This window comes from Miniopterus natalensis, chromosome 12 (assembly GCF_054644295.1).
Source record: "Miniopterus natalensis isolate mMinNat1 chromosome 12, mMinNat1.hap1, whole genome shotgun sequence".
Lineage (NCBI taxonomy): Eukaryota > Metazoa > Chordata > Mammalia > Chiroptera > Miniopteridae > Miniopterus > Miniopterus natalensis.
This window is the reverse complement of record NC_142092.1, coordinates 3,878,376-3,905,844: the sequence shown is the minus strand read 5'-3', so window position 1 is coordinate 3,905,844 and position 27,469 is coordinate 3,878,376. Positions and strand designations below refer to the sequence as shown.

Here is a 27,469-nt window from a genome sequence, read left to right as displayed (position 1 = left end):
TCCTAAAAATTTAAAGAAGAATGGCCTTCTCCTGCTCCTACCTAAAGACACTGACGTCAGCCCTGCGAAGCGAGTTTTGTCATAGGCAAATATGAGTAAGTTACATAATGTCTCCTGATGTATGATAATTACTTTGCGCAAGGAAGGAACTCTTGACCCAAGGGAATGGGGAGGCAGCAAACAGGAAAACTGCCAGAGCCTGTTCTCCAACTTCTGAAGTCTGTCTTCTACGTGCAGGACCCATTTCACCAACTGGTGCCATAGACGTGCATGGAGTGCAAGCACTATGTTCTCTGATTCACTGCTTGGAACCAACACGGTAAGTAAGAGGCCACGGTGGGAGGCGGCCAGAAAGCCTCTGTCTCTCCTAGCGCTGGCTGCCCTTGGCTGTACCTGCCCCTTCACCGGAAAGGAAGAGCCGGGAGGCAGAGGCAGTACAGGATGCCTGGTACAGGCCCTGGCTGTGGCAACCTGCTCTGTGCCTCTCAGGTCCTTCTCCATCAAACGGGTAATGGTTGTACCTGCCACAAAGGGTTGTTCTGAGAACCTCTGGAGTTAATGTCTATAAAACTCAGAACAATACCTGGCATGGAAAAGGCAATAAATAGGCTGTGTGTTCGTTCAATTAAACGAATATTTCTAGAATTAAAAAAAAAGTTTTCTTTTAAAAAGTAAAAAGTTACAGTCTTCTAATTAATTTATCCAAATCCCAGATATTTCAGGACTACCTTATCTTAAAGTCACTTGTTCAGTTTTCCATTTATGTTCTATCTCCTCTTAATCTGATTAAGAGCAGATAGCAACATTAGACCAGTTTAGAAAACAATCAACCAACTACATTTTCTCTTGAGGGCTCCATGTTTGTGTTACACACTGGTGTGTTTTTTTTAAATCCCTTGAGACTCGAACAGTTTTTCGTAAAAGTAAAGATAATATCACTTATGCACTCATTAGAACATAAATACAGTGCTGAATGTTTCTCAAAATGTTTTCACAGAATCTTATGGAATTCTTACCAAAATGTTCTGAGCGGCGCAAACAAGGACTGTTCCCCTGCCCTGTGAAAGCCCTCCCATGACTGGTGGGGAGAAGGGGCAGATCTGGGAATTTTATGACCCAATGCCCTTCCTACTAAAACATGCAGTCATGGTTCAGCTGACTGCTGTAAGAGAGAGAGAAATATCTTTAAAAATAAATGAACAACTGCTTGCTGTTGGCTTTAGAACACAATCAAATGCCACTCTCTCACCATGGAACCCCACCACTAACTGCCTTTTGATCTAGTTTAAGACCAGAGCCAAGTAGGTATCATATATGCAAAGCAGATCCTGGGCACCAGCAATAGGCCACTGGCAAATGAGATGTTTATATTATAATCAAAACAAATAAACAAAGAAGTTCTTAACAAGAGAAACTATCAAAGGGCCCTGGGCCTCCATTACCCATAGAGGGAAAGAAGGCTCCACAATCTGATAAAACTACTTGCTCCACTCATTCTACAAGACACATTAAAACAACAAAATGAGAAAGCCGGAAAACTTCTCGTCACACAGTCCTTACAGACCACCTTAAGAACTTCGTTAGTTCTACCTGCAGGCCTTCAGGACGCAGGAGAACAGTTGGCCTAAGAAACTAGATGAATTTTTACTCAACTGTTGTTTGATTTTCTTTTTCTGTATTAATCACCTAATATTATCGAATATGTTACTGTGAAATAAAAAGAGAGAATGTTTTAATAAGGAAATGTGCTTTTACAACAAGTGATGTATATTTATTATCTGAAAAGTTGAGAAAAGAGATGAAAGAGGGAGGGTGTTCATCTTTGGAAACAGATGCCTGAATGTGAGACGTCCAGGAAAAAGGAAAAGACAAAATTAAAGGCAACCTTTCGGGGATCCAGAGAAAGAGACCCTGGCCACACAAATACACAAGCAACTACAAAGAAAAGGACAGGTCCCCAAGTCTGCATCATTACTCGATGCAAAGAGCGAATGTATCCTAAATATTTTAGGATAAGTTAATTGTTCGGGGTATTTGAGATATTTAAAATGTAGCCTTACTGACCTCAGGTAGCTTCTCTGACATTATCTAACACTGAAACTTCAAGGCAATTTAATATAACTACAGTAATTTAAGTGATCACTTCCAGAACAGGAGAGAGAGAAAAACTATCCTATTGGAAAACCAAAACGGGAAAAATATAAACAGGCATCTGAGGTAAGGAAAAAGATGACAAGGAAACATGGGCAACTCTTAAGGAACAAGACAAGTTTATTGGAAGGACAATGCACTTAAAGAACATTACACATTACTCCAAGCTATAGGTTTAGTGTCTTGTCACAAAAACAAGGCAAATTAATCTTCAACCTTTGCCAGACGACGGTCTGTTTGAACCTTCAACTACAGTTAGGATAAGATGACCAAGGGACCAACATTCATTTACAGAGGAGCCTGCCTGTGGTGGCACAGTCACACACCTGAAAGATCAAATCCAATTTAAAACAGTCATTCCAATCCCAAGGCAAAGAACGTATGGTATGCGACCATTATTTTTAAAATGGGGAAATATATATGTATGGAAGTGGTTTATATATGCCAAGAAAAAGTCTCCAGAAGAACTGTTAAGAAACTATTGATCATAACTGTCTTTTTTAGGGGTAGGATGGCAGTGGGAAAGGGAAAACTTTTCACTATCTCTATAAACTTATTGAAGTTTACCATGGACTGAATTAGTCAATCAAGAAAATTAATTTAAAACTATCCATCTGAAGACCCATGTCTGGAAGCACACAGCATCCGATTATGCACAGTAAATTTCAGGTGAACCAAATGGCAAGCTGGCTGAGCTGTTCTAACGATGTATTTCCACAGCTTTGGGGAAACTAGTCTTGAAGATTTGAAACATTTGTTTTTCATGATTTGATTTAGCAATAAATTTCTTGTCATCTCAGATTAACTCCCAAGCAGAGGCCAATGCCACACACGCAAAGAAAATTCACTAGAAAGAGAGGCTTTTAGGAAAGCACATTCTTTACCCCAGTAGGCAGATCATAGAAAGAAAGCCTTGTTGACCAGATTACAACAAACCACCTCATAAAAATGCCTTTCCTAGTTTTCTAATCTTAATCAAGGAACTCATTCCCAACCAATCAGAACCAAGCAAACAACCCATGTTTGCATTAGGCTAGAGCAAAGAAGAAGACTGATCAGAGCTCGTTTTAGTCTTTGATCCTGCCTTTAAGACTGGAAGTCAGCCCTGGCTGGTGTGTTCAGTGGTTAGAGCATTGGCCCAAGCACCGAAGAGTCCCAGGTTCGATTCCTGGTCAAGAGCAAGTACCTGGGTCATGGACTCGCTTCCTAACCTGGTTGGGGCCCATGTGAGAGGCAACCAGTTGATGATGTGTCTCTCTCACATCGATGTTTCTCTCCCTTCCACTCTCTCTGAAAAGCAATGGAAAAAATACCCTCAGGTGAGGATTAAAAAAAAAAAAAAAAAAAGACTGGGAGTCAGCATTAATCATGATGGCAGAGTAGGTAAACCTCCTCCCACAACCACATCAAAATTAGCATAAACTACAGAACAATTATCACTGAGAACCACCTGAAGGCTAGCTGAACAGAAGTCCCATAACTAAGGAGATACAGAAGCAGCCATGGGCAAAGATGCAGAATGGGCTAGAGTCCCATACCTACGTGTGGAGGTTAAAAATGGGGAGGGATATCTAGGCTTCGGAGGTCCCCCTGAGGTTCCCAGATCCACACCAGACTACCCAGCCCAGGGTTCCAGTGCCAGTAAGAAAAGTCCCCATAACTTCCCCCACCTAGAGTTGGCAGGTGGGCACCTTATCTGAGTCTCCATCAACTTGGCTAACACTGTAATTCCCTGAGATCCTGCCCTATCACATTTGCTGTCCACCAAAGCCACTTTTAGCAGCTTTTTCATACAATAGGCCAGTACTGTCTCATGCTGTGGACTTTCCTAAATTCCTCAAAGGTTCACAAACCCCAAATAAACAGCATCTGGCCTCAGCATGTACCATAACTCTTACTAAGCAGCCCTAAGTCTGGCAGTATTAGCAGCCAGCCTCATCATGGAGCTTCGCCTCTTCCAGGTGCCTCCAAGCCAAGCACAAGTGGTGACCATATGTAGATCACTTTGTTAGCTCCTATCAGGTGGCCCTGGGGAGGGCAGAGGCAGTGGCTGACCTTGGGCAACACCAGAGTGCCTCCCAAGAGGCTCCAGAACCAACACACTTGGTGCCCAGCTTCAGACCACATCAGAGCACCACCCAACCATCTCTACAAACAACATACCAAAAGGATGGACTTGGTAGGCATTAGATCCACACTAAAGTGAATCCTACTGTGTAGGGTGAGTTCCTGCACAACAGCTCCTCTATTGTAGTCACAGCCAGTCTTCAAAACCAATCAGCCTGAGGGTCATTTCCTCCCACTGATGTGCCAACAGCAATCAAGGCTCAATTACAACAGGAGGCATACACAACCCACACAAGGGACACTCTTGGAGCACCCAGCTCAGGTGACCAGGGAGACAGAACCACTGGGTGCTAGAGAACACCTACTACATAAGGCCACTACCAAGACCATGAAATGTAGACACAAACACAGAGAGGCAGTCAAAATGTGGAGACAAAGAAACACGGCCCTTGTGAAAGAACAGAATAAAACTCCAGAAGAACTGAACAAAATGGAGGCAAACAATCTACCAGATACAGATTTCAAAATACATAAAGATGCTAGATGATCTCAATGAGAACTTTAACAAAAGGATAGGAACCACAAAACTGGAAATAGAAAACATTTTAAAAAATAGTCAGAAATGAATATAATAACTGAAATGAAGAACACACTAGAGAAAATCAACAGTAGATTAGATAAAGCAGAGGGTTGAATTTGGAATATAAGGACACAAAAGAACACCCAATCAGAACAGCAAAAAGAAAAAAATAATTAAAAAAAATAATAATGATAGTTTAAGGGGCCTCTGGGACAACATCAAGCTACTAACATTTGCATCATAGGAGTGTCAGAAGGAGAAGAGACAGAGCAAGGGATTAAAAACCAATTTGAAGAAATAATGATGGAAAACTTCTCTAAACTGCCTGAAGGAAAGACTTACAGGTCCAGGACATGCAGAGAGTTCCAAACAAGATGAACCCAAAGAGGCCCGCACCAGACACATCATAACTAAAATGCCAAAGAGAGAATCTTAAAAGCAGCAAGAGAAAAGCAACTAGTTAGCTACAAAGAAAGCTCCCATAAGACTGTCAGCTGTTTTCTCAACAGGAACTTTGTAGGCCAGAAGGGTTGGCACAAAATATTCAAAATGATAAAAAGCAAGGACCTACAACCAAAATTACTTTACCCAGCAAGGCTATCATTTAGAATGTAAGGACAGATAAAGAGCTTCCCAAGCAACAACAAAAAGCTAACAGTGTCCATCACCACTACACCAGTGTTAAGGGAAATGCTGACAGGACGAGGAGGAGGAAAAAAAGATAAATAATGAAGTGGCAATAATTTCATACCCATCAATAATCACTTTAAGTGTAAATGGATTAAATGTTCCAATCAAAAGATACAGGGTGGCTGAATGGAAAAATAACAAGACCCTTACAAACACTGCCTACAAGAGAATCACTTCGGACTGAATGAGACTCAGACTGAATATAAAGGGATGGAAAAAGTTATTTCGTGCAAATGGAAATGCGAAAGAAAAGTTGGGGTATCAATACTTATATCAGATGAAACAGACTTTAAAACCAAGGCTATAACAAGAGCCAAAGAAGGACCCAGCAATTCCTCTTCCGGGTATTATTAGAAAAAAACCCAACACACTAATTCAAAAAGACATACGCATCCCTATGTTTACTGCAGCATTATTTACAATAGCCAAGATATGGGAAAAACCCAAAGTATCCATCAATAGACAAATGGCTAAAGAAGAAGTCATGTATGTATCTTGCCAATTACAACAACATGGATGGACTTAGTAAAATGCTAAGTGAAGTAAGTCAGACAGAGAAAGGCAAATACCATATAATTTCACTTATACATGGAATCTAAAGAGCAAAGTAAATGAGCAAACAAAATGGAAACAAACTCATAGATACAGAAAATAAACTGATGCTTGCCAGATGGGAAGGGGGTTGAGGAGATGGGTGAAAAAGATGAAGGGATTAAGAACTACAAATTGGCAGTTATAAAGTTAGTAAAAGAGATATAATAGAGAATATAGTCATAATGTTATGCTAAATATGTATGCAGTCAGATGAATACTAGACTTATCGGGGTGATCACTTTATAAGTTATACAAATTTATGTTGTACACCCGAAACTAATATATGTGTATGTCAACTATAACTGAAAAATTAAAAAATATTAAGACAAGGATTATTAAATGAGAGAAAAAAAAAAGACTAGGAGTCAGCATTCTTGGTTTCTAGTTTTAGGGCAGAAGTTAATGAACTGTGTGACTGTGAGGAAGTCTCTTAACCTCTCTGGGATTTCTGTCTTATGAATAGTTGGAATGCTGGAGTACAAGATTTTCAAATCCTTTCCAGCTGTAGGATTCTTGGACACTAACTCCTGTCACCTGTTTCCAATGTAAATAATTTAACCGCTGAACTTGCTAAGGAATAAAGAAAGGTGCTCCCTTAAATAAAAACATCGTAACTGTTAAAGAAACACACACACCCAGAAACAGAAATGAGGACAGAAGACAAAAGACTTCCTGGGCTTTATACTCATTTGAAAATTATTTAACATTTTCAAAAATTTCAGAAGAACAATATACATTTAATAAACACAACCAGAAAATGCCAAGGTTGTCTTTGACAAATCTCAGTTAGGGAAGTTCAGTGTTTGAAATCACATACTCATCCTACTATTCACTTAGCCTATCCCAGGGTACCCATACCCAAGGAAATCAATGATCCTTCATCTTAATTCAAGAAAGAAGAGCTACATAGTCTATTGCCTCCCAATCTGTTCTTACCTTTCTCCCTGGCATGTGGTGGCTGTCCAGCTAGAGCTATTTCCCTGCCCTCTTTGCAGCGGGGCATGACCTAGGTTATTGTCTCACCAATGCCATGTGGAGAGAGTGATATGAGGCGCCACCTACCTGCCTAAAAGGGTACTGCTTCCCTGCATTCCTGCTCCCCCATACTTGCCACCTGTCTGCAGCCATGCAGACAAGGATGATGACCTCCACGCTGGAGCAGAGACAGGGAAGATCCCAGTTCCTGCACAATTATGAAGAGCAGAGCCACCCACACCGGACCTTTCCCATTACAGTTGTCATGCACCACAGAAACAAACTGGGTCTCCTCACAACAATGCCCCTTGGGGGGGGGGAGAGCACATGAAACAGCAGCTCAGGCTTTCACCTAAGAACTACACACCTAAAGGAACTACAGCTCTTCTCCACAAGTGACATTCAACCCCAACCAATGGTTCCAAACAACAATGTTCTAGAAAGTTAGGTAAGAAATAGCACTCACCAGCTTAACACCACAACTAAGTAACGATATCTTTTCCAAGGAGTTTTGAAATCAAATGGAATCTTAATTCTTGAAAGCAGTAGTCTGAAAAATACACAAACGTACCAAATGTGCCATAAAATCCTCTAGGTCCACAAGTCCCCACACCGTACTTCTTTAGAGATGCCAAAGCTGCTGCCTTTGTGGAAGAAGAGAAAGTAAGAGGTCACAACTGCATGTCCTGTTCTTCAACCCTGTTACTCCTCCCTCCCTCCCTCATTTTACTTCCTGTCTTAGAACTGACATCCTAACAACAGCATATAAAAAGCAGACATAAAAATTCAGGGTTATAACTTAAAACATGGAAACGTTCTATTAACTCAATTATTAAATCCTGGTTAACTCAATGCCTTTATACTTTTGGGCATCTGTGGACATAAGTCTGGACTCAAAAATATTGACTGGCCAACAATCCCAACAGGAAATGAAACAATTTCCTAGACACATCTCCAACTATCACCAGGTCTGGCTCATACAACACTAAGCCACAATGGCACTCCTGCACCCTTTGTGGAAATGCAGGTCACAGCTCTTCCAGAAAACAGTAATGGCAGGAACTTACAGCCCTTTCTGGTGTTCTGCATTTGTCTTTTATGTCCAGTTTCTTATACCGTCATACTATCTTTCCACTTCAGCATAGGTGCTACTTACCTTGACCCTAGGGTTATCCAACAATCCAAGAAAATTAAAGGAGGCAAAGTTTATACATTCTTTTCCATTCACCACGATGCTGTGGCTTGGAGGGCTGGGGAAGAGAGATGACAATGGTTTACTCAGCTGACACCTGTCACAGCACACATGCTACTACACTACCCTGGCAGCAGATGGGACTCACAGTGATGTTACTCTACCCTATCTGCATTCCGGTCTCCTAGCTCTTGTACTTTTTACTTTTAAAAAGTAAAATGAGACAACCATATATTAAAATCAGATACTCGGTCAGTAACTCTGTTCTTAATAGGCTACCCTGCTGTACACTTAAGAAGCTAGAATTTCAAAATGAATGGATGGCAAATATTTTTTTGATTTTATAATTCACTTAAGAAAGAATAGCTAAATAAAGTATCTCAGAAAAATTCTGGGATAAGATAAACGGGGGAGAAATATAAAGAGAACAAGATCAAAGGCAGGAATGGGCAGAGCAAGTTATGATCTTACAGTTAAGTGGTTTACAAATAAATGTTATCTATAGGGAGCCACTAAAAGAATATGTGGGATATGTAACCAATTTCTAAAGTTAATGCTGAAATACTATTTAACAGAAATTCCTCCCATGCATGCATGCATGCACACATACATACACACACACACATTAAAGGAAACAGAGTGGCCAGCTCCACAGGAGCTGAGTGAGTATGCTTGGGACAGGAGGTGAGCTCCCAAGCAGACAACCCATCAAGTCCTTTGCTGACAAACATTAGCTTTAGGCCTTGCTTCAGAAGTATAGGGCCAAGCTACAGGTCATGAGCAATTAAACAGTTGTAAGACCAAACTGAGTCAGTTACAACCATAGAATAGAATGGAGTGGTACTACCTGAAGGCACTACCTAGGGTACTGGAAAGGACTGTGCCTGGAACATGTTTCAGCCACACATCTGCATTGGTCTGCAGAAAAGGTACTGTAGCCAGAAAAGACTGAGAAACAGCTCTCATTGGTATGTTTCAACAGAACTGGTTTTCTCTGAGAAAGATAACAAAAGATGCTAGGAAACCAGGGAGGAAATGAAAGACAACTTCAAGTAAATTCACAAAAGCATATAAAAATTCACAAATGGCCAAGATGACTCAGTGAAAAGAACAAGGATTGTAGAGTGAGTCAGACAGATCCCATCTGCCCTGTGGCTACTGATGGCTTCAGAAACATGTGGACATTACCAGGGCTTTGTAAATCTTAGTTCCTTCATCTGTAAAATGGGGGGAGAACCTTTTTCTCAAGATAACTGTCATACAAAAGTGCCTGGTCCAAAGAGGTGCTCTCTAAGGGTTTCTTCTTTCTTCCCTATGGCTTCAAGGACTCCTTCTCTTTCCACCCATAGTGACTGTGAATCCATTGTGTGGAGGTTCAGCACCCACAAAAAGATGAGAAAACAAAACACCTACATAGACAAGCCTGTAGTGATGGTTGCTGCTGTGAAAGCTGAGGCCATTCTACAAAAACTGTGTCACAGAGAAATCAAACCATCAAGAACAAGCACACCCAAAGCCCCTGAGCACAGGCAAGAAGCAGCATGACACAGGCGTGGGGATCTGATTTTGTCCAGCACTTGGGACAGGAAAGGAAAGCAGCTTCCCATGAGGAGCAGTAGGCTCACACCTGTGCCCCATGCAAGGAGGAATCCTGGAGGGTAAGACCCTTCAGGGTCACCTTGCAGAAGCAAGTAAAGCCAATCTAGAAAGACAGCTCCACAATCAAGGCCTCAAAGAATGGCAAGGAGGGAAAATAAAACCCTTCCCAATCAAAAGCCACAACCTCATTATTAGATTACATGGGTGAATAAAGGTTTGTCAATGGCTAAGTGAACTTAGAAACAGGGAGAATGGAGAATGTGCTTTGCCAGGAAGAAACAAGTATGACGGACTCCATTAATGTCGGGTTTGGCACAGCTGAGACTAGACAACTAGGCCAGTGAGAGAATCTAGAGCTCAAGAGAAGTGTGTATATGTTTACCTGGCAAACAACAGCACCTGCCCCACAAACGACTAAGTTACACAAAGATATTTCTCTATGGGGAAATATAAAGTTGTATAACCATGTACAAAGGTGAATTCCAGACAAGTCACAAACCAAAAAGACAGTTTGGAAAACACAATCAAAAAACACGTAGAAGAATGTCTTTGTCACTCTAATGTAAACGAAAAAATAAAAACACCCACCAACTTCAAGGTAGTGGTGATCGTGTTTGGGAGGCAAGAGTGACATATGGGAAAGGGTTCCTTTAGCTATATTTGTAATGTTTTTTTTCTTTTTAAAAATAGATTTCAAGTAAAGACAGTAAAATGCCTATTAATTCTGAATGGCTAATAAATATGTGTCTGATATTTTTTGTAGTTTAAAAATACTTTTTAATTTTAAAAAGCACATAAAAAAAACAAAGATAACCAATAGAAGAACTAAAAATAAAACCAGATCAGACACTGGAAGCAAGAAGAGGGGCAGGATAAGTGAGCTTAAGTTTCATAATTCATACTGCGAGTCCACAGGTGTTTTCTACCATTAATCAATCGAGTAGTAGTAGTGTCAGCATACTGTTAATATATTATGAAGGAAACCTGCAACAGACCTAAAATCAGAAAGAAACCAGGTGGGAAGGAGTGCTGCTTTTCACTTGATGGATTTGCCTACTCTAGGCTTTTCACTTTAAGGGCGTCTGACCATTTGACATATTATTACGCACGTGTATTGAAAAAGAGATTTTTTTTTTTTTTAGAAAAAGGGACAAACTGCAATGCCCAAATTGGAGACTACAAAATATGCCCATACCATTCCTAAAAGAACATTTTCTATTGGGAACTAAAGCAGGTAGTTTCTGATCTGCAGAGATTTCTAAATGTTTTCTTTCAGGTGAAAGAGTAGCACCACTAAACTACTGTTACTTTGGCGAGTGTACCCACAGGAAACTAGACCCAAGTCCTTCTGGGAGCAAACTGATTTACCCTGAGACAATGTTGTAGTTGAGAGCAGGATGGTCTTTTGAGATGGGAGGAACAAGAGGTTCTGGCTGCCACTCTTCAATCAATTCTTCTTTTTCCTACAGGAGAAAAGGCGTTAAAACAGCACAATGCTAGTCACGGGACAGTGACTCCAGCAATATCTGAATTGTCTGTTGTAATGGAACCGTCATAATGAACACACTGCTAGAATCAGAGCTCTAGTTGTGGCTAGAAATGAAACAGAATCACTTCTGAGTTTTGGGCACTTAACCTCCTCACCTCTTATCATAGGCTAAAGGCTCTTTTTCCACGTAGTTTTGCGAGTGACTAGAAAATTTAAGAAAACTTTATTTCTATAGTCAGTTTTTGTTGTTTTTTAATATATACATAAATCTTTATTGATTTCAGAGAAAGGAAGGGGGAGAGAGAGAGATAGAAACACCAGTGATGAAGAGTCACTGATTGGCCACCTCCTGCACGCCCCCTACTGGGGATCGAGCACGCAACCCAGGCATGTGCCCTGACCAGGAATTGAACCACGATCTCCTGGATCCTAGGTCGATGCTTAACTGCTAAGCCACGCTAGGCTGGGCTATAGTCAGAATTTTTCACTGTGGGAAGTATGAAGTACAACTTATACTGATTGTGAAACAAAAAGAAAGTCTACAATACAAGGGTGAGAAGCATGATTTCTGCTAAGTCAGCTCAGCCTCTATTCCAAGACAACACAGAAAGCCACACCCGAAGTACAGACAGAGGTGGCCATCATGGGAAGGGATCAACCAGATCACAAAGCACTGTCCTACAAGCCATCTGCAGGGTTCAGGTGTAGCTGAAATACAGAAAAAAAAAAACTCTTATAATTACTGTAATGGGATTTTGTTTGGAATTTCTCATAAAAAGCTACCTTATTCCTTGCATCTGTTACTTCATGCATTGTAAGTATTTTGACTATTTTGTGTTTCTTATCCCTTTTTGAATCAGAAAAAAAAGTAATTCTGAAAATGTGGTCTGTATGTACAGGATGAGATGAGGCACCTAAATTAACATGATGGCCACAGCAATTTTTGCCTCGCAAATAGGCCCCCTCTCAATAGTTCTAGTCTCACACTTCCGATAAATGCTTCTGTGCATTTTTTCCTGGTAGGCAACTCCAGAGCAGCGCCAAAAGCACAGTCATCTGATTTTCAGGCACTCAAAAATACTGGCTGAATAAATCAACCAATAAATTTCTCATCTGTTTCTGCCAATGACCTCAGGGAAGAGAACAGCAGCCCGAACAAGCACAAGCCTGGAGTCCATCACGCACACTGTGCCCTTGCTACCGTGCAGATGTTAGAATCCACTCAAGATGCAATGCCATGCAAGAACCTGTGCAGCTCTATCAAACTGAGAAGGGCACTTCTCACTCACAACACTCAGCTTCCTCCCTTCCACTGCTGGCAGGGTCAGATGTCAGCAATTCCTAAATCTTGTTCTAGCTAAGTCTGCTTTCAGAGGATTATTCTAAAACTATGTTTACCTATCACTCTTTTTTAAAAAATGTATGTATGTGGATTGATATGTTTAAACTAAAACTAAGAATATTTGGATTAATCAACCCCTTTAAAAAGCTGGGCTAGAAATCTGTTTCATGCCCACCTAACCATTCACAAGAAGTTCCTAAATACTAAAGGAAAAAGTATGGACAGGATTTCTGGCCTGCAGGGCCCAGTCTTACTGCAATGCTATAGGAAGAGTGTTCGTTCTGTGGCATGATAATCCCACAAAGTAGTCATTAAAAGAAGCGAGGGAGAGGGAAAGATCCCTGCCTCCCAAGCACAACAATCCGAGTGACCGAAATTATGCTGCGGTCACCCACTCTTACCATACAGAACACATCAAAATTTGATTTGGGTGGGGAGGTAGGGAGTGTGGAGTGAGGAAGATTCTTTCCAAATCCAAATTTCCTTTACAGAGACCACCAGTAAAACTTTCACAGGCTTCAGAAATAGTGGGGCTTTTCACGAGCCACTCATGTAATCCTGCATATGGAAATCGCAAATACAGTAGCTGCCCATGCTTCCCTTTCATCATCAACTCGTAAGACTGCTGTTTACCCTACCTAGCAAGGCAGAGAAGTCTGCAACATGCTACTCCTTTGGGTAGGTCCTTGGCTTTCCCATATTTTGCCTATCCTATATTTCATTCTCCTTGATTTCCTTACATTACAGAAAAGATTTTAGCATATAGTTGGCCACAAGTCCTTTTTGGAAAGACGTAGCAACTATCATATACACCAAATAATAAAATAGATTTAATTTCTTACCTTGACTGTAAGATCAGATCGTTCTTGCAATTTGTAAGTTTTAGAGAAAAGAAGTCTGATTATCCAGAGTATTAGAATTCCTTCTAAAATAAGATGGTAAGCAGGAGCCTAAGAATGAGTCAAAAACAAAAGAAGTGAAATGAACACTTCTAAAACCTGCATATACAATTTAATGCACCTACAAATACTGTCTCCCATGACCTTTAACCTATTATTTCTTAATATTTACTTTCAAAGTTCCTTTCATTTCTACTCATTGCTTTTCCCATTTCTAACAGTAGGCAATTTCTCCTACACATAAAAAATCTCTAATACTGCAGCTTTAAAATGTCTTTAGAAAAAAATCTTTAAAATAAATGACACAGAATCCCAAAATGTGAAACAACATCAACTATGAAATCCTATAGGTAATTTAAATTTTTACTGCTGGGAAATGACTGTAACAAACATATCACAAATTCACAAGCCTTCTAAAACTCCGTCTACCATGGGGAGTTAAGAAAATTATTTGGAAACCAGTTTCCACAATTCTTAGAGAGAATTTTGCACATCTTACTACATATTTTGTATTTTTCTGATAAGCTTCTTTAATTTCTTCATGTAACATGGCAGAGAAAAAAAGACCTTATAAATGCTTAAAGGAACAGCAGGTCTTTTTTCTATTGTAGTTCCCCAAAAGTATGTAGTGTTTTCCATGTCAATAGGCATAAAGATACCTTAATAAAATTATCCGTATCATGTCTTTTTTCAGCTGTACATTATCAGGATAAAGCCAACGTGACTTCTAATTGTTGTCCAACTAGACACACAAAGTGCATATGGGAGATTCCACAAAGCAACTAAACCCTAGTCAGTTACAAGGTGTTCTGCTCCAACAGTTTGTCATTGGAAAATTTAAATGAGGTATTTAGAAACAAACACAAATTATTTCCAAATGTTAGACAGAAAGGAAGTGGTGATGATTCACCACAGTTTTAAAAAAGAGTCCAGAATGTAGAGACAGGAAAACTGCTGAAAAATTCCAGGTCAATGTACAAATAACTTTCAAACTGTTTACATTTGGTAAACATATATACATTATTTCTTCTTTTTTGGGTACACTACACAGGACTCCTCAAATTCTACACACCAAGTGCACAGAAATTGAGAGCAAGAATAGAAATCTCTCTTTAAGATGACTTTTTAAAATTTGTGGATCCCCCTTGAATATAATTCATTTAGGAATAAGGACTCTAGTATAAATATGTTTGGTTTTCTCAATAACTGGATTCCAGTAGGCAAACATCTGCCCAAGTCACTAAACATCCCTCTCCACAAAGAAAGCATCCTAAGAAAAACTGAGATACTAACTGCCTAGTGAATTAATAAAATCCACAAATGCAGCTTCTTTTCCTGGAAATGTGACACCTGGAGGACTTCTCCCAAGTGTCACTCTTGGTCAACTATGCAGTTTTCAACAAGAGAGCAAACACAGAAAATTATTAATTTATACAAAAGTAAACAGATTTTAGTAGCTCTTATCTTTTTCTTTTTTTTAACTAAAATTAACCTAATGTTGGACACCACTTATGCCCTGTCAGCTGTGTGTCAGCAAGTCCTGATAAGTCTTGCAATAGCAGACACCATTATCACCCATGCAGTAAGCAGCAACGTTAAGTTAAAAACTGCCAAATGAAAACTGAGATTCACGTTAAATGATTATGAGCTCTATAAGCACAAGGATGTTTGCCTGTTTGTTCAATGCGCTAGTCCCGCGGTTTTGATCTCTGCTGTTCAATACCACAGGCACTGTCACCAGGTAATTATTTACACATTTCAAGGGCCTAATAGCCACATGTGGTGAGTGGCTCCTGTACTGAACCGCTCAAAGAGAGAACAAACAGAAAGTTCTATTGGACTCTGCGGTGACGTTCAGTTAAATACATGTCAAATGAACATTCGCTGAGACTGGCATTTTGATTTCATGTTATCTGACATACTTAAAATAACTAGCCTTTAAAAAAATTTGACCACTCTTTAAAGATCTACTAAAATAGTTGTCTATCAAGATAGAAAATGAGACATGTGGGAAAAAACGACAAACTACGGGTATTTCATATTCCTAGATCCTAAGTCATTCGGCTTCTTCCCCCCCCGCCCGAGTGAAAGCGAACTTCAGCCTGCACCGGTCCCCCCACTTCCTGCCCCGGCTCCGCGGCCGCCTCCGGCCGCCCGACGGCCTCCCACGCGGCGCGCCGCCCCGCGCCCCGGGCCCCGGGCCCAGCTCTGGCTTCTGAGGGCCGGCTGCTCCCCTGCGCCCCGAGGGGGCCCAGAGCCGCTCCGCGCCCGCCGAGCTCAGACCCAGAGCCGCGGCGCCCGCTCCGGCCGGTCCCTCCGCCTCCGCGGGACGGCGAGAGCCGCGAGCCCTCGGCCCGGCCGGGCCACCCCGCCCAGGCCTCCGGCCACAAGCCCGCACGAGTCCCCACTTCCCCGAGGCCGGGGGTGGCCGCGGGCCACTCGGACAGCCCAGCGCACCTCGTAGAGCGCCTGCACCATCTCCACCAGGACCCACTGCTCCGCGGCCGTCGCCATCGTCAGCCGCTCGCACTTCCTTCCGGGAGGCGGGTCTCCGGGACGTGAGACCGTGCGCGGCGCGGCCCAGTGACGCATTGGCGGCGGGGGCGGGGCGACCAGCGCGGGCCACGCCCCCGCGCTTGCGCACTCGGCGCCCGGGCTGGGCGCGCCGAGGCTCGCGAGCCGGGGGCCGGGGGCCGGGGGCCGGGGGCCGGGGGCCGGGGGCCGGGGGCCGGGTGTGGCCTGCGCGCGGGCCTGGGACTCAGGTTCCCGCGCGGCCGTCGCCCCCGGGCCGCGCCCTGGGCCCTGCGTGGGAGGGAGGGCGCGAAGGTCCTCGCCCGGCGCGGGCATGGGCGCGCAGGAAGTGTCCTGAATGTCACTGAAAACCATCATCTTTACTTTCAAATTACGTAAGTAACCCCAGAATGTGTTATTAAAAATACAGAAACGTGAATTAAAATAGCCAGCTCTCCCCTAGCGCTCACTGTGTGTCGCGTGCGGACTAAGCTGTGCGGGTGTTGTCCCACAGCAGTAGGTGTGGAGCCTCCCGGTGTCCTCGGTGTCCAACAGAAGGCCGACCTACGGAAGCGTTTTATTATAAGAGTTTATTTGGGCCGAAACTTGAGGACATGCCCGGAGCAATCTCCCCGACTGAGAACAGGCTGCAGAGAATGGCAGTTTCGTGGCTCGCCTTATACATCGCACCGGAGGGAGGTGAGGTGAAGCCCGCGGGCCGCAGGGCGCCGAGGGGAGCAGGCCTGCCGGTCGGCCCCAGGCCTGCACCAAAAGTGAAGCGGACAGATCCGCGCTCCGCTACATCGGTCGGCGCAGGTAGTTAACATGAACAATAAACAGATGGTGTGCAGGCAACAAGGTGCGGTGACTGCGCGGAGTCGCTTGTGCTCCGGTGGTCTGTGCTCTTGTGCTGGTGGGTGTGCCTTTTTGGGGGCAGAAATATTAGTCATGCTCTGTTGACCGTGATTGTTAGCTGTAGTTACAAGAAATACTGAGCATGTCCTGTAAACTGATTGTTCTGTTCTAATTAGAAAAAGCACTTTCTAACCTGGCTGGGAGTTGTGCACCCCAAACATGGGAGTTGACCTTGGAATGCGGTCCATTCTCCTTTTGTCATGGAAAGATAACAACTTGTTTCCTTGTTCCCAAAACAAAGGGCTCCCAGAGGAGCCCCGCCGTTTTGCAACCCCAGCCCGCATTTCCTGTAACCTGTAAACCATTAAACCCATTCTTACTCCTTTTTGCCCACTTCCCCAAGTAATCTTTGTCATTCTAACCAATATAAGGAACTGGCTTATGGTGGGGTGGGGTGGGGTGGGGTGGGGTGGTCGGGCAGACAGAGCAGATTTTATGTGAACAAATCCTGCTGTTCTCCCATGTTGCTGGCATTATTGAAATAAACATTCATAAATGATTCAACTTTTTCTCTGCTTAATTGGCTGAAGTAGCAACAGGCAGCCTGGACCCATTGGGTCTGGTTTCACCTTCTCGGGGTGTGGAAAAAAAATTAGTGACATTTCAAAGATATGTTATGCTAGATGCACAGAGACAATACACAAGGCTCACTTAAGGTAAAAACTGACCTTTATCAAGAATGCTATAGCCCTGAGACTTGACTAACAACCATGACCCTCTTAAGAATGTTTTTTATGTTCGTACTATCCTGTGTGGTTACTTTCCATCACAGAGTCTGTAAGGCCTGCCATGCCCCTCCTCACCCCCAAGCTGCCAGGTTTAGGGTACAGCTCTTTTTTGTTCACAGTCGGTATATGCAAACATGGTGTGTACACACACTTACATTGGATTTCTTAAATACAACTGGGCTTATCGACACAACACTGTTCTACAACTTGCATTTTTCTATTATTTTTTTTCTTGTAGTTTTTTTGGTCTATAAATCTTGTATTTATAATGGCTGAAGAAAACTGTTTCTTCGGATAATTCCTTATATATATTGCTTGTTCCATTTTATTTATTATTTATTTATTTTTAAATTATTTTATTTACTTTTTTAATCCTCACCCGAGGATATTTTTTCCATTGCTTTACAGAGGGAAGGAGAGAGAGAGAAACATCAATGTGAGAGAGACACATTGATTGTCTCCCACCCCTACCAGGGTCGGGGATTGAGCCTGGAACCGAGGTATGTACGTGCCCTTGGCCAGAATTGAACCCAGGACCTCCGGTCTGTGCGCCAACACTCTAACCACTTAACCAAACTAGCCAGGACTTGTTCCATTTTATTTAAACATATTCCTGCTGGTGGACACTGAGGTTTTTCCATTGGTCCCCATTATCAACAGTGCTGCAGTAAATATCTACAGAAGTATGTTTTTCTATGCATGTCAGAGCATTTCTCACAAGTTTCCTCCAAGTGGAGTTTTAGTCAAAGAGTATACATGTTATTAATGTTGATAAATATTGCCATGCTGTTCTTCAGGTGGCTCAACCAATTTAAAATGTTTAGAAGTATAACCATACTCTAGCCCATGAAGATAAGCAATCTTTTTTCCTTTTTTTTTTGGCTGATATCATCTGTGAAATATTGAAATATTATAATGCCATTTACCAGGGGAGCATGTTGGAACATTCATTACATAGTAGTAGTTTTATTTAGTAATTATAGTCTTTGCTAAAAACAGGCAGAATTCCACTTGGTACAAATTAATTCCTAGAGTGTTCAAATATTTCTCTACAGGTTTTACAAACTGCACAATTCATTGAAACACTAAAACTAGACTGTTCTGTACAAAATAGCTGGTAGCATTTACATATGTACTGAGATAATCTATCTTTTTAAAGTTTTTGCCAATTTAGTGGAGGTAAAATGATACCTCACTGAGTTTTATTTTTCATGCTGCTGGTTATTCATGAGGTTTAGCAACTTCTTATATGCCTATTGGCATGTCTAGTCCTTTTGTGAATCACCAATTCATATTCTTTGCCCATTTTTCCATTGGTGATTTTTCATGTTCTTACGGATTTATGGGAGCTCTTCATACATTCTGAGTTATCTTATGTTTTCCTATTTTATATGTGATAGTTACTTTTGCCCAGTTTCTATCTAGTTGCTTGTGTTGTGTTCCATCGTCCCTGTGTTTTCAGTTTTATGTAATGTGTCGTCTGCTTCATCATCTTTGGGTTTGTGCCCTGCTTAGAAAAGTCATCTTCAACACACGAACGTTTTCCTCACATACTTGTATCAGGTTGTCGTCGTTTACAATTAGCTATTTAATTACTCTGGAAATTATATTGTATGAAGAGAGGCATGGGCCCTATAATTATTTTTTCCTAAAGGAATAACAAATTTCCCCAGTGCCATTTATTTGCATAATCCAGACTTTCCCTATTCCTGGGAAAGGCACCAGCAGTATGCATTACATTTCCACATGGAGTTGGCAGTATGTCCCCGATGATCAGGGAGCTCTGCCATCATCCCCAGGAATCCAGTACAGTGCTTGTGCACATTGCCTCCCCCAGGTGCTTTCATTCATTCCCAACAGCATCACCTGCATTTTTCAGAGGCCTACCTTCAGGCTGCCAGAACCCATGTTTCCTGCTCTCATGGAGAATTGGAAGGATCTGAGAATGTTTGTTTCCCCCTGGCAGCCCATAACTGGGTGGATGACTGATGGTTGCTGGGATATAGATATTGCAGCTTCCTTGTTCCCCAAAGCAAGACAGCTCTAATGGGAGGATTTCACCATCTTCCCTGAATTGAGTCAGTGGTATTGTTTTCAGATTCCTTTATGTGCCCACCAAGAGGTAGAGTCTGTGTTCCTTTCCCTTATGACTGGGCATAGCTTTGTGACAGCTTCTCCAGTAGAATGCAACTGCCACGTAGAGGGAGAGAGAGATGGCCAAGGGGCCCCAGCTCCAGCCCTCAGCTGTTTGAGTCTTACTAATCCAGGGGCCTGACATGAGGGAAGGCGCCTTCAAGATGGCCCAGCTCTAGTCATCCTCTGGTTACAACCACCTGAGTGACCCCAAGTGAGAAATGTCTAGCTAAACCCAGAAACCCCCAAATTCATGAACAAAATCGGTGATTGTTATTTTAAGACACTGCTTGAGATTTTTTTGTTATGTAGCAGTTTTATTTTTCTCTGTATTATTTTCCTAGGGCTGCCATCACAAATTATCACCAACAACAGAAAATGATTCTCTCATAGTTCTGGAGGCCAGAAGTCTAAAAGCAAGCTGTTGGCAGAGCTGCACTCCCTCCAGAGGCTCTGGTGGAGAATCCTTCCTGGGTTTTCTACCTCCTGGTGGTTCCAGGCATTCCTTAGCTTGTGGCTGCATAACTACAGTGTCTGCCTCTGTCTTCTCACGGCCTTCTCTTCTTTGTTGATCCTCTATGTGTTTTTGGACGCACACTTGCAATGGTTTAGGGCCCATCCTAAATCCAGGATGATCTCATCTGCAAAGAAACTTTTTCCAAATATGGCCATATTCACAGGTTTTAAAGATTAGGATATAGACATGTCTTTTCATGGGCCATCATTCAACCCACTGCAGTCAAACCTCTGGCCCCACAAATTTATATCTGCCCCACATGCAAAATATATTCATACCATCTCAACATCTCCAAAAGTCTCAACCCTCATCTAAATATTATGAGCTCAAAAAGTCTCAAATTTTCATCTAAGTCATCTAAATCAGGTATGGGTGAGTCTCTGGGTATAATCCATCCAGGGGCAAAATTTTTCTCCATCTATTGACCTGAGAAACTAGAAGTTCAAATACAATAGTGAGACAAGTATAAGATAGACATCCCATTCCAAAAGGGAGAAAATGGAAGGAATAAAGAAGTCATCAGTTCAAGCAAGTAAGAAATACAGCAGGGAATGCCCAGCTGGTGTGGCTCAGGAATTGAGCATCCACCTAGGATCCAGGAGATCGCGGTTCGATTCCTGGTCAGGGCACATGCCTGGTTTGCAAGCTTGATCCCCGGTGGGGGGCATGTAGGAGGCAGCCGATCAATGACTCTCTCATCATTGATGTTTCTCTCTCTCTCCCTCTCCCTGCCTCTCTCTGAAATAAAAAAGACATATTTTTAAAAAGAGGAAAAAAAAGAAATACAGCAGGGCAAGTTTCATTTGATTTCAAAGCCTGAGAATGATCCTCTGTGGCTCAAATCTACATCATCCGGGCCTACAGCTCCATAGGCCTCTGTACCCATGGCAGCGTGATAGGCCTTCACTCTCACACCTCCAGCCTCCACCTCTACATTTGTGATTCAGCCCTTGTAGTCATTCTTGAAAGGCAACATATGCTCAACAGCTCTACCAGCGCATTTCCTGCCTATAAAATCTGAAAACCTGATGGCCCTCTTTCATTTTGTCCTCTCTCTGTCTCTTCAGGCCAAGCTGAAAGTGTTGTGCTGATACAACATTCTCAAAAACCTTGTGGTTCTACCGTGTGTGTCATGAAAATTCATGCCATTAGACAAGAGTGTCCCCCGATCTTTTGTGGGGAGCCCCATTTCTGTTCCTGGCTCTGCTGAGAGGTTGAGTGGATCCATGAGTCACGCGCCTAATCTCTTCAGCAAAAGTTTATCCGGCTGCCCTAGGTCCTCTCTCCAGAGCACGCTTTCCCGACAGTGAATCTACTGATTGTTTCATCCTTTGTGATATGGATAAGCCAAGAACCGTCCAAATCCTCAAGAGCTGGTTTCCTTTTTGCTTCACAGCTCCTTCCTCAATTTACCTCTTTCCTCACATTTTATTACAAATAACAGTCTAAGCCCTTCATCATTTTACTCAGCTAATTATCCAAGTTCATCACTTATAAGTCCTGCTTTCCACATAAATATAGGACACAATTCCGCCACGCCTTTGCCAGCATGTTCACAAGGATTGCCTTTCCTGCAATTTCCAATAACATGGTGCTCGCTTTCTCCTGAGCCCTCAACATACATGCCTCTAACACCCATGTTTACTAACATTCTATTCGTGATGAGAGATGCCTTTTCTGAGATAACAGGCACTTTACCATGCTCCTTCTGTGCTCTCCTTAGAATTGCCCCGAAAGTCCATATTTCTATCAATAGTCTCTTCCCAGAAGTCTAGGCTCTTTCCCTCATGCATCTCAAAATTCTTCCTGCCCATTACCTAATTCCAAAGCCACTTCCTCAGTTTTAGGTGTTTGCTATAGCAGCACTCCACTTCCCAGTACCAAAGTCTGTTAATGTTCTAGGGCTCATAACCACCCAGCTGTCAGGAGGGAGTGACTACAGGTCACAATGGGTTTCAGACAAGAAGACTGAAATTGTGAGCTTGTGTGGATCAGGAAAGCCTCCTGGGGTCAGAAGACTTAAATGGGCCGTTTAAAGAAGTGGAGTAGGACAGAGGGGTGATGGTAGGGGCTTGGACAAAGGCTCAAGAGGCAGGGATGGATGGCACTTCCCACCCACACAGCCCGTCACCTTTCCTGGTGACAGGAAGATGGGACGCCAGGGCTACTCAGATCCCACCAGGTGTCACGGGATGCCCCAGTGTCCCTCTTCCTGCTCTGCTGGTTGAGATGGATGACTTGCATTTGTCATTCAGGAAGCAGCTTTCAAATACCTTTAGCATCTCCATTTCAAAATGAATCACAATCACATACAACAGAATTTCCCCATAGACATTACCTATCTGTTTGCATGTGCACACACCCTGCACATATGCATGCACTCGCGTCTGTGGGTCGACACCCATTGTGCACGCTGAACACCCTCCCACAGGGAGCTCCAGCGTGCCCTCCCTCCCCTCCCCTCCCCCTTTTTTCTCCTTTCCCATTTCTCTGGTGGATGAAAGTCCTGAAACAAGGTAATCAAGTTAGTCCTCCCTGTTAGGTACTCAAGGACCAGAGGCTGTGGCTCTTGCTTGGGCTCCAGGTATGATGTGAGCATGGAATAATAATAAAAAGTTTACATTGAATTCTTTCAGGATGCCTGTGGGGGCCACCTCTGGGAGCTGGGCGGGGACAGGAGGCCACAGCCCCCTGGGTGAAGCCCAGTTGGATGGGTAGTCTGGCCTCCAGTCCTAGCTTTGAGGTTCTCAGCATTATTTTTTTTAAATCCCTCTGATTTGTGGTTCTCTCTGTTTTTTTGTTTGTTTTTAATGTCATGGACTGGAGGATATTAATGTACTATTAATTTACTCTTACATAAAATTAATGTGTTATTAATTAATGCACAGTTCCTAGTACCACAGGAATGGTGATGCCCTGTGAGTTATCATGAAGGTAAAATAGTTTAGTAACCATGAAGCTCCTAGCACAGTACTAGATCGCAGTCCCTGGAAGCTGTCATTAGAGAAGTCTCAGTTTCAGTGGGGACAGATGTGCCCAGAGCCTTTACTGAATATTGGAGGGTTTGTCCAGAGCCAGTTCAGGGAGTGACCAGCTGAGATGGGACCAGACATGTCTGCCAGTGGCTTCCTCTGTGGCATCTAGAGTGAAGAAAGCATTCTCATGTACCTCTAACAAAAATATCATCAGGGCATGATGCAGGACGACTCCAGGACATGCTTGCAATCTAGTTTGTCTCCCTTCTTCCTCCAGTATCAGTGACTAAGTTTTCAAGGAAGGAGTCCACGCTTGTCCCAGTTTACGTGGGCACAGTGACTAAGCGTAACCCTGTGGTGCTCTTTCACTCAGTGCTCTCAGGTGAGTCATCCCTCCTCTCCACCTTAGTCCTCTCCTGATCTCCACGCCAAGGGGCTTCGATAGGATTCCCTGCCATGGCCCACCTTTGTGGCCATCACCGTAGCCTTTTTCCCCCTGGAGGAGCCTCGGGATTGGCTGAAATGAACTGAATCTGCCTGGGAGGCGAGGTTTAGACAGCCAAGTGTGACATGGATAGAGGCAGCACAAGAGCCCATCATGAGCCCCATGTCGGTCCAATCCGTAGGTGCTCAGGTGTGGAGCCGGTTGGTGCCGAAGGGGATCTAAACTCCTCATAGTCCCTATCAAACCCCTTCCCCATCTCACATTTACTTGATTTGGGAAATTGGCTTGGTCTCCATCTCGTACAAAGGGCCCTACAAATGCAGGTCCAGCCCCTCCCAGGTGGAGCCCGGAAGGCCTTCCCCAAAGTCTGGACTGAGTTGGATTCAATTAGCTTTTTAACATGAACTCTATCATGTTTTAACCTCAAGCTTTCAAACAGAGTTACTTTTATTTTTACATCACAGACTGGAGGAAATTAACATCCACTCTTTCTTCATTCCAGACTGGTGAGTGTTCAGGTGCATTGCAGTTCTGATGCCGAACCCAGAGTGCACCTTGTCTGAGTGGGAAATGGTGAAGGAGCCAAGGAAAGTAGGAGTGTCCCGTGTTTTCCTGAGTAACTTGATTAGAATCAAGTGCAGGATTTCTGGAGGCAATCATTCAGGATCCACAGGGAGAAAGACGAGTTGGACAGCACCCTGACCCCCTTTGTTGGGTGCCCGTGAGCTCTATTTCTCAATAGCAGGTTTTGCACTATTAGTGTGTAAGAAGTTTACAAGGCCACCCATTTTGCCACTGTTCCTTTTCTGCTCCTGTGGATTAAGTGTGGATTTAAACCCTGGAGCTGCATTTCCAGGGAGGGTAGAGAATTTTCCCATCCAAACCAGGGCTGTTGACACAGGAGTTCTAAAACCTTTCAGAATTCCAGAAGGAAGGTGCAGGTGGTTAGAAACTTACTAACATACCTAAAGCTCTTTCTCATTCCCCATAAGGAAAATCAGCAATGTAATCAACCATAAAAATAATTACAGAACAGTGTCACTCATGTCTCTCTTACTTGTGAGTTGTAAAACATAATAAGCCATTTTTTCAGAGCAGTTTTAGGTTTACAGCAAAATTGAGCAGAAAGTACAGGGATTCCCCATATGCCCCTGCCCCCACCTAGGCCCAGCCTCCCCGCCATCAACATCCCCAGCAGAGTGAAGCATTCGATGAACCTGCACTGAGACATCATCTTCGCCCAGAGTCCAGAGTCCACCTTAGGTTCACTCTTGGTGTTGGACATTCTGTGGGTCTGGACAACCGTGTGATGGCACGTTTCCACCACTACAGCATCGCACAGAGGGGTTCACTGCCCTAAAATTCCTGTGTCTGCCTGTTCATTCCTCCCCCTTCCCCTGGACAGCCACTGGTGTTTTTGTTGTTTTTATAGTTTTGTCTTTTTCAGAATGTCATAGAATTGGAATTATATAGTTTGTACCCTTTTCAGATTGGTTTCTTTCACTTAGTAACGTGCAGTAAGTTTCCTACATGTCTTCTCGTGACTTGTGAGTTCATTTCTTTTTAGCACTAAATAATATTCCATTGTCTGGATATACCACAGTTTATTAATCCATTCACCTACTTAGTTGCTTCCAAATTTTGGCAATTATGAATAAAGCTTCTACAAACATCCTCGTGCAGATTTTTGTGTGGTTATAAATTTTCAATAAAAATCAAGGAGCTCCATTCTGGGACTGTATGGTTAGAGAATCTCTAGTATATACCTATACATAAGCATACTTAACCAAATGCACTGTTGCTATTATTATTAACAAACTTATCTGTTAGATTAATAATAGTAAGAAGTGCAGTATACAGATGATGTATTATAGAATTATGCACTGAAGCTTATATAACGTTACTAACCAATACCACCCCAATAAAATAAAGAATAAAATAAAAAAGTACAGTTGCCTGGCTGGCCTGGCTCAGTGGTTCAGCATCCACCTAGGATCCAGGAGATCCCGGTTCAGCTGCGGGTCAGGGCACATGCCGGGGTTGTGGGCTCAATGCCCAGCAGGGGGCGTGCAGGAGGCAGCCGATCAATGACTCTCATCATTGACGTATCTCTCCCTTCCTCTCTCTGACATCAATAAAGATTATATATATATATATAAAATTGACCCTTGAACAGCATGGGTTTGCACATGGACCCATGAACAGCATGGGTCCATGTACACGTGGATAAAAAAAAGAAATATCCATACTCTTTCTGATCTGCACTTGGGAGTCCATGGATGTGGGGGCTCAGGGTATGCTTTGCTTGATGCTACTTTATGCGGGGGAGTCAGCATTCTCAGATTTTGTTATCTGTGGGGGTGAGGGGTGGAGGTGGGGAGGGTTCATGGAACCAATCCCCTGGGGAGACAAAGACACCACTGAAGTTTTTGGAAAGTCAAAAGTTAAATATGGATTTTCAACTGCACCGAGTGGGGATATCAGGAGATTTTATTTTACCTTCGAATTATTCATTTTCTGATGCTTTTCCTTTATTTTATGTAGGTCCAAATTTCTGGACTATATGCATTTCCATTTCCCTAAAGCATTTCTTTAATCCTTCCTGCGAGGCAGGTGCGCTTGCATCAAATTCCCCCAGTCCTGGTGAGTCTTCCCTCCGCGTCCCTGTGACCACCCTGCAGGGGCGGGGCAGGGAGGCAGGGGCGCCTGCGGGCCCGCGGGCCGCCTGGGGGCCGGGGCGCCGCTTCCCCCCGAGCGTCAGGCCCCGCGAGCGCCCGGACGCAGCTCTGCTCCGCTCGCCGCCCTGCCCCCCCCGCCGCGCGCGGGGACGTCTCCCTGACCTTCACCGGGGGACCCGGGCAGGGGGAGCAAGTAAAACTCAGAGAGGCTCGGGCGCGCCCCGCCCGGCCGCGCCCCCCCCGCCAGGCCCTGCCCCGCCGCGCCCCGCCCCCCCGGCCGCGCCCCCCCGCCAGGCCCCGCCCCGCCGCGCCCCCCCGGCCGCGCCCCCCGCCAGGCCCCGCCCCGCCGCGCCCCCCCCCCCCGCGCCCCCCGCCCGGTCCCGCCCCACCCCGGGGGCCGCAGTTCCCGGAGCCTTCGCCGCAGGCGGCCCCGGAGCCCCCGGCGGTCCCCACGCCTCGGCGGGTCTGCCCCCCCCCCCGCTCCGGCGCCCATCCCCCCGCGGTCCCGGGGCTGTGCGGAGGCGCAGAAACCTCCCGAAGGCTGGAGCGAAGGGACTTGGTGCCTGAACCCCCGCCCCTCGGGGAGACGCGACTGCGGGCGCCCCGCCGCGTGGCTGCGTCCTCTGCGCTCAGCCCCCGCCGTGGCCTGCGAGCCCGCGCCCCGGCAGGACCCCCTGGGGCTGAACCGCCGCCCACAGACGGCGTTGCGGCCCACGCACCCTGTGCCCGCCGGGGCGGGGCAGGGCTGCGCCCGCGGGCTGGACTGGCGGCCGGTGCCTGCGGGGGTGCGCGTGCTGCCTTCGTGCCCTTTCCTGGAACTTCTTCAGTTCACCGTCTGTTTTCCCACAGGGTTACTTTTTTCTTGTATGATTCCACGGGTTTTTTGTATGTCTCATTTCATACATGTTATGCTACGCTGCCTTCCTACATTGCATCGCTTCTTCTTTTTCAGTTACAGCGACAGTGTTTTACACCAGTGTCAGGCGTAC

General features: G+C 44.1%; 1 protein-coding gene and 1 long non-coding RNA gene across 6 annotated transcripts in view; one reads left to right on the top strand and one right to left on the bottom strand.

Moving 5' to 3' along the window:
- The window catches only part of SPTLC1 (serine palmitoyltransferase long chain base subunit 1), a 51,066-nt gene extending 34,935 nt beyond the window's left edge, over window positions 1-16,131 (bottom strand). The window contains exons 1-5 of one of the 3 annotated variants that reach the window (XM_087822519.1): window positions 16,036-16,131; window positions 13,522-13,629; window positions 11,217-11,311; window positions 8,214-8,307; window positions 7,629-7,701 (exon numbers count right to left, since the gene is read on the bottom strand). In XM_087822519.1, the coding sequence (XP_087678645.1) occupies window positions 7,629-7,701; window positions 8,214-8,307; window positions 11,217-11,311; window positions 13,522-13,629; window positions 16,036-16,092 (427 nt within the window). In that variant the 5' untranslated portion in view covers window positions 16,093-16,131. The other 2 variants (XM_087822520.1, XM_087822521.1) reach the window with 2 other exon arrangements.
- Window positions 16,132-16,407: 276 nt separating this feature from the next.
- On the top strand, window positions 16,408-25,010 carry LOC107534031 (uncharacterized). Of its 3 annotated transcripts, none has more exons than XR_001602916.2 (4): window positions 16,408-16,484; window positions 16,607-16,788; window positions 23,635-23,739; window positions 24,305-25,010. It is a non-coding gene; the product is annotated as an uncharacterized LOC107534031 (long non-coding RNA). The 3 variants fall into 3 exon arrangements; XR_001602915.2 differs by having other exon boundaries at window positions 16,424-16,484; window positions 16,604-16,788; XR_015715393.1 differs by lacking the exon at window positions 16,607-16,788 and having other exon boundaries at window positions 16,414-16,484.
- Window positions 25,011-27,469: the final 2,459 nt, after the last annotated feature.